The 7,734-nt window shown below is 40.7% G+C and overlaps 1 protein-coding gene across 2 annotated transcripts in view; it reads right to left on the reverse strand.

Moving 5' to 3' along the window:
- amigo1 (adhesion molecule with Ig-like domain 1) overlaps positions 1-6,776 on the reverse strand; it is a 12,427-nt gene extending 5,651 nt beyond the window's left edge. The window contains exons 1-3 of one of the 2 annotated variants that reach the window (XM_024005077.2): positions 6,671-6,776; positions 4,777-5,357; positions 1,936-2,118 (exon numbers count right to left, since the gene is read on the reverse strand). In XM_024005077.2, coding sequence (XP_023860845.1) covers positions 1,936-2,118; positions 4,777-5,241 — 648 coding nt within the window. In that variant the 5' untranslated portion in view covers positions 5,242-5,357; positions 6,671-6,776. Of the gene's footprint in view, positions 1-1,935; positions 2,119-4,776; positions 5,358-6,363 lie in introns of both variants that reach the window. The other variant, XM_024005076.2, reaches the window with a different exon arrangement.
- Between the last annotated feature and the right edge of the window lie 958 nt (positions 6,777-7,734).

A 7,734-nucleotide genomic window follows, 5' to 3' on the forward strand; every position in this document is an offset into this window, starting at 1 on the left:
AGACTATTATTCTTCACATTTTAGGCGCAGCAATGTGCACACGGCGGTAAAGCCTACATGCGAATGTCCAAAATGCAATTTGCGGGAAAACACCTTTCTAAAATGGGCCTCGCACCTGCGGGCGGTTTCATGGACAGAGATAGAATATATCAGTTAGAAATGTTGAAAGAGGTGAAATTAAAGATGCCACAATTTCGCCTGGCATAGAAAATGTGTTCTCTCGTCAGGACACTGTTGTTCAGAGGAGCTAGCCAACAACACAGTTAACACAATCACTTCAAACTGAAGCTGGAAAGACTGCAAACGAGCTGCACTTCGTTCCGTTTGAACTTTTTTCAATTGACATTTCTTTGTATGTATCCATAAAAATTATGCCAGCTGATTCATGATTTCGACCGGCTGAGAAACGCTGACTACCTCTCTCTCTCGTCCTGACTCGTTTATTACTATAGGACAGTTGGAGATCGAATTTGAATACTGAAACAATATTTCAAGTGTCGGAGAGACAGACATGTTTATAAAAATCTCCGCTGTTGAAAACTAAATGTTAGTCTAAAATAAATGTGAGATAATGTCTAGATGATTTTAATAGTGGAGATCAAGTGTATACCTTCCCTGCCTGGCCTGATGCGACAGTGGATTGCGCAGTCAGATGGAACAGAATAAATAGGCATTTGAACTTCATAGATTTAGCCGGTGGTCATTTGTGGAATAGACACCCGGTGGAATGCGCTTTTAACCAATCAGCATTCAGGATTAGACTCACCCTTTGTGTAAATAGACTACTTCAAGCCCCTTGTATTGTTTAAATTGCAAGTGTAACATGGAAACCAAATGTATTTGTCATGTTATTTCATTACCAGATCATATTGTGTATAAATCCACTAGGATATGTCATTTGTTGTCATTATACTTAGAATAATGAATAAGAATAMGGTTTGGTGTTGCGCAAWKATATATCCTACACWATTACGCACAGTAGACTGTGTGTCCAACCGAAACATATGACATYTGAAAACATGAGCTCATTACCTTAATGCTTTCTCTGTTAAACCTCACAAGACCCTGCTGTAAATCAAGCAGACAACAACAGATGATCAACCTCAATTTGTTGGAAATATTAGATCCAATGTGAATACTGTCTTCGCCGGTGTAACGAATGAGACACCGAAATATCCTGGACGTTCTCGAACACCTTTTTTTTATTTCCCCACAGCACGTGGGTTGTTGTGGCAACCGCTGTTTGTCACTTGTCTGTCATTCAAAAAATTCCTTCCTGGATTAGATGATGATGTGTTGAAAATATCACGGCATTATTAAACACGATCAACACCAAATGCGCATCCAACAAATATTATACATAATTATTGAAGAACTGGGTTAATAACAGTATCGATTTAAGGTTTTAAGTTTCATGGTAAAGGTGACTCTTTTGGTTAGAAGCATTCGATTTTGCAATCACATACATTTTGGGGGGATTTGTGTGCCAATGAAAACTCTTTTCACCTGATAACAGAAGGAGACACGAAATGGTTTTGTGAGATCTCTGTACAAAACAACTGTCAGACAGACAGATCCAGGATTCAATGTCTAATTMAACTGATTAATGCTTAATATATGATATAACGACTTACACTTCTATAAAATGCAAGGACAGAAAAGTTATGTTTTATGTCACACGATWTTGGACAAATCCGTCAAGACACCAACCATGAGAAAGGGTTAAACACAGGTTTTAAATCAATTTGTGAATTGTATTGAATATAGCTATGATTCCCCTTATATCTTAATGTAATGACATGCCAAAATTTGGCAAATTATTAGCAATTKATTATWAACAGCTGTAACAAGTTGTCTAGTGTAGGAAAWCCTCACCCTAGTTTATAGAAAGACCCACTTGCACTTGACATTATTATTTAATATAGATTTATGAACCTTGATCCTGTTGGAAGAGATYTCCATCAGGCTGAGTTTCTCCAGGCGGCTCTTGTCTTTAACCAGTTCCAGYGGGAAGCGWGAGATCATGTTCTGGGACAGGTAGAGTTTCTGCAGGCTGTGGAGACCCTGGAAGGCTGAGCGGTCAATCTGAGATATACGGTTGTTGTACAGCAACAGCACCTGGGAATCATTTGGAAATATGGATTTTGTAATTATGAAATTGTCCCGTTTTTATCAAATCATTCAGCCGTTCGCTACTATTGAAACATACAGGACCAGTCAAAAGTTCGGACACATCTACTCATTCAAGGGTTTTTCTTTATTTTTTACTATTTTCTACATCGTAGAATAATAGTGAAGACATCAACACTATGAAATAACACATATGGAATCATGTAGTAACCAAAAAAGTGTTAAACAAATCAAATTATATTTTAGATTTTTTAAAGTAGCCACCCTTTGCCTTGATCACAGCTTTGCACACTCTTGGCATTATTTCAACCAGCTCCATGAGGAATGCTTTTCCAACAGTCTTGAAGGAGTTCCCACATATGCTGAGCACTTGTTGGCTGCTTTTCCTTTCCTCTGCGGTCCAACTTATCCCAAACCACCTCAACTGGGTTAAGGTCGGGTGAGGAGGCCAGGTCATCTGATGCAGCACTCCATCACTCTCCTTTTTGGTCAAATAACTAAACGCAAGCCAGATGGGATGGCGTATCGCTGCAGAATGCTGTTTTAGCCATGCTGGTGCCTTGAATTCTAACTAAATCACAGACAGTGTCATCAGCAAAGCACCCCCACACCATTACACCTCCTCCTCCATACTTCATGGTGGGAACCACACATGCGGAGATCATCCGTTCACCTACTCTGCGTCTTACAAATACACTGCGGTTGGAACCAAAAATCTCAAAGTTGGACTCATCAGACCAAAGGYCAGATTTCCACCGGTCTAATGTCCATTGCTTGTGTTTCTTGACCCAAGCAAGTCTCTTATTCTTATTGGTGTCCTTTAGTAGTGGTTTCTTTGTAACAATTATAATTTATCCTCTGCAGCAGAGGTAACTCTGGGTCTTCCTTTCCTGTGGCTGTCCTCATGAGCGCTTGATCGTTTTGTGACTGAATTTGAAGAAATGTTAAAAGTTCATGAAATTTTCCACATTGACTGACCTTCATGTCTTAAAGTAATAATGGACTGTAATTTCTCTTTGGTTATTTGAGCTGTTCTTGCCATAATGTGGACTTGGTCTTTCACCAAATAGGGCTATCTTCTGTATACCAACCCTACCTTGTCACAACACAACTGATTGGCTCAAACGCATTAAGAAGGAAATAAATTCCACAAATTAACTTTTAACAAGGCACACCTGTTAATTGAAATGCATTCCAGGTGACTACCTCATGAAACTGGTTGAGAGTGACAAGAGTGTGCAAAGCTGTCATGAAGGCAAAGGGTGGCTATTTTAAAGAATCTCAAGTATAAAATATATTTTGATTTGTTTAACACTTTTTTGGTTACCACATGATTCCAAATGTGTTATTTCATAGTTTTGATGTCTTCACTATTATTCTACAATGTAGAAAATAGTACAAATAAATAAAAATCCTTGAATGAGTAGGTGTGTCAACCTTTTGACTTGTACGGTTTGTAAAAGTCAGAATTGTAAAAACAACTATCTCTCTCTGTCTCTTTATCGCGCTCTCTCTATCTCTCTATTGCTCTATCTCTCTTTGTCTCTCTATTCCTCTCTGTCTATCTCTCTCTCTCTCTCGTTGTCTGTCTCTCTCTCCCCATCTCTGTCTCTCTCTCTGTCTGACTCTCTGTCTGACTCTCTATCTTTCTTTCACTGTCTCGTCTCAGTCTGTCTGTCGCTCTCTCTCTATCTGTTTCTCCTTCTCTCTCTTTCAATTCAATTCAAACGGCTTTATTGGCATAGGAAACATGGGAAACATGGGAAACATGGGAAACATGGGAAACATGGGAAARYTGGSAAARYTYGSAAACATYGGAAACATGGGAAACATGGGAAACATGGGAAATGTGGCAAACATAGGAAACATGGGAAACATGGGAAATGTGGGAAACATAGGAAACATGGGAAACATGGGAAATGTGGCAAACATAGGAAACATGGGAAAAATGGGAAACATTGCCAAAGCAAGTGAAAAAAAACGAAGCAACAAAGAGAACGAAACAAAACAAAGACAACAACACTAACAGTAAACATTACACACACAAATAGTTCCAAGAGAATAACAACGTTTAAAATAATAAATTATTATTTTTCTATTAGCAGTTTAAAATGTTACATAAGCGATGTACAGTGTTGTGACAATGTGCTAATAGTAGAATGTAAGAATGACGGCAGGGGGGTTTAAATATAGGTTATATTACATTGGTGTTTCTGACTCACTAGTTGACCTTTTGTTGTGGCAGCAAGTCACACATTTTGCTGCTGGGATTGCACACTGCTGTATTTCACCTAACAGATATGGAAGTTTGTCAGAATGTGATTTGTGTTCGAAATCTTTGTTGGTCTGTGTAATCTGAGGGAAATATGTGTCTCTAATTATGATAATATATTTGAGCAGAAGATTAGGAGTCTCTCTCTCTCTCTCTCTCTCTCTCTCTCTCTCTCTCTCTCTCTCTCTCTCTCTCTCTCTCTCTCTCTTCTTCCCTCTCCCTCTCCCTCTCTCTCTTCTCTCTTTCTCTCTCCTCTCTCTCTCTCTCTCTCTCTCTCTCTCTCTCTCTCTCTCTCTCTCTCTCTCCTCTCTCTCTCTCTTCTCTCTCTCTCTTCTCTCTCTCTCTCTCTCTCTCTCTCTCTCTCTCTCTCTCACCTCCAGCTGCCCCAGCGGTTCGAAGATGAACTCGTCCAGCTGTCGCAGGTTGTTGGAGGACAGGTCCAGGTAGCGCAGTTGTTTGACGTAGACGAAGGCCTCGGAGGAGAGGAAGTGAAGGCCGTTGTGACTGAGTAGGAGGTTGTGGAGTTTGGTGAGTTTCACCGTGGTCCACTCAGCCCTCAGCCGGGAGACGTCGTTGTAGCTGAGGTCCAGGACAGCCGTGTAGAGAGGCAGGCCAGTGGGCACCGTGGTCAGGTTCATCTTGGAACAGCTCACGATATTACTGGCACAGATGCAGGTCTTGTGGCAGTTGAGGGTTGAGGCTACCGCCCCAGAGGGGAACCAGAGGAGGGCCAGGGTGAGGGAGAGGTACAAGGCCCATTGAACCTGGACCCTCCTCAGGCTGGGAGAGGCAGACGGAGAGGGCTCTGGCAGGGCGTCTGCTCTGTGTGGAGGCAACATGCTAGTTGGTGGTGCGTTGTTGTTATTTAAGGAGCAGAACTTCCTGTATTATGGGTCTCTTCCTACACAGCATGGAGCAGCAGCTGGTGGAATCCCAGGCATRGCTTAATTGAGGTCTGAAAGAAAAGAAAACCAACTATTGTTGTTGTAAACAGAGATGGCTGTATCAATACATTCACATGTTAAAGGTCCAATACAGCCATATTGTATTAATATACAATCATTTCTGGGTAACAATTAAGGACCTTACTGTGATTGTTTTCAAATAAAATGGTGAAAAATAAACAAAAATAGCTTCCTAGCAAAGAGCAATTTCTCAATCTAGAATTTTATTAGGACTGTCGGGAGAAGAAAACAGAAAAATAGCTGTTATTAGCAGAGAGGTTTGGAACACTATTTTGTATTAGTCTATTAACTAATATACTGCCTAGTGATGTCACCAGGCAGGTCAAATCTCCATCCCACCAAAAACAAGTTGAAATTTCAGGTGGTCTTTTCAAACAGCTCTTACACTAAAAGGGCATTATCATCATTTTCAACGTCAGTTGCCTTTAAATGGGCAATCTGCAGTTGTTTCATCCATTCTTTGCTTCTGAATTAATTAAATGCACCCATTGATTCTTGAAGAATATAACTTATGTGTCATGAGCTTAGTTCAACTGTCGTACCCCATCAGAACCTAGAATATAAGCTTTTTTCACTCCAATGTTTGTAAACAAAGCAAATGTAAACAAAACACTGTATAGTCTCAAAACACGGTTTACATTTACATTTACATTTAAGTCATTTAGCAGACGCTCTTATCCAGAGCGACTTACAACTATAGTGTTGATATCATGCATGGTCAGTCCTTTTATCCATAGCTATGTCTATCCGTTTGAGAGTGGTTTACGTTTCTCCAGCCCTATCCCTCAGCTTTTTACCGAAACAAGGGTGAGGGAAAAACGCTTTGTTTCAAATGCCGATTGACGCTTTAACAAATCGTTTGTTAGTAATTTTATTCGTTTCTACACGCACAGGGCTGGTGAATTCAATGATGCATTGCTCCATTCCATTTGATCCAAAACACAGCAATGGATCAATTCATGGAAATGTTGATAAATTATAAATTATGTATCCTACCTTCACGTCAGATCAGATGAAGCCATCCTCTGAAATTAAATCCATCCGCTACCAAATCGGACACGTCTGTTTATAATTWGCACCTCGTCTGAGTCCCTTGCAGTAATAGTCTATCCAATGTAAAGACAAGAAGCGGGATGCAGGGCGAAAAGAAGAGAGCGCTGGAGAAATCCTTCCTGGCTGTATTTCCCTGATCCTGACAAAACACTGCTCCGCGCCGCATCCAAAACTCGGTATAAAATTACGCAAAAATAAGATTATGTAAAAATTTAAGAACACATGCCATTGTTGGACCGGTGGCACTCACCCAACCTGAATTAATGACAGAGATAAATTCAACGCCAGGTATTCTGATGATGTATTACGTTTCTGYGGACAAGTGGTCTGGTCAGCCAAGCGGCGGCCTTCGATTCTTTACGTCTTCTGCAGCAAATCAGTGCGTTTTCTCTTCATGAGTCGCATTGTCAGCAGCATCTCTGCGAGCTGAGGTGGTGAATCATGGGAGCGCATGAGCAGTATAGTCTTGCCAGAAGAAATTGTTCGTGTTTTTTTCTTATTCATAGGTCTACTCCAGTCTGTGTAGTGTTACTGCTGCCCACAGCAACTGGCCGACTTTTGTAGACGTGTTTTTTTCAATACTAGACCAACAGTGACTGGTGGCCTACACTCACACTGCGATACTAGCGGTACCCACTCCATAAAATCCATATTTTAACCTACGTATTGTGATAATCGGTTGTTTGATCTATAACCTGTTAGTTCATACGCCCCGCAACCGTGATATATAGGCCTAAAGGCTGAGACAATAAGAAGACACCGTGGCAGGATAAATTCATCAACACCTTTGTTTCATCACAAACCGGATAACAACCTCTGTCCAGTGAAGTCCACAACGCATATTGCATGTACAGTAACAGACAGTACATGACCTACAGCATGGTCAAGCTAGTTAATGTTTCAGACATTTTAGGACGGCTAAACAACTATTGATTTAGAACCACAGAGAGTTACCGCAAGTCACAAAACAGGAGCTGCCTCCGCTATTCCAGCAGCATTCCAACTTTAACATTTCAACATCATCAAATCACCTCTGCTTAGTCTAATACAGTGACAACTAAAATATACCCAAAACTATTTAGTCCAATAAGATAAATATGATGTGGCTGTCCGTGGTTCTGATTTCTGTGTGCGTGTGCACGTGTTTGTGTGTGTGTGTGTGTTTGTGCACGTGTTTGTGCAAGTAGAAAAACATGTTGACTCACCCTACTTGTAGAGAAACACCAATGCCTTCCTCCTCTCTTTCAAGTTGATGAAATGTTCCGGCACTGTCATACCGTAAGTGCTAGCCTAACTTCCATTCATGGGCAACGT

The sequence above is a fragment of the Salvelinus sp. IW2-2015 genome, linkage group LG17 (assembly GCF_002910315.2).
Source record: "Salvelinus sp. IW2-2015 linkage group LG17, ASM291031v2, whole genome shotgun sequence".
NCBI classification, from domain to species: Eukaryota; Metazoa; Chordata; class Actinopteri; order Salmoniformes; family Salmonidae; genus Salvelinus; species Salvelinus sp. IW2-2015.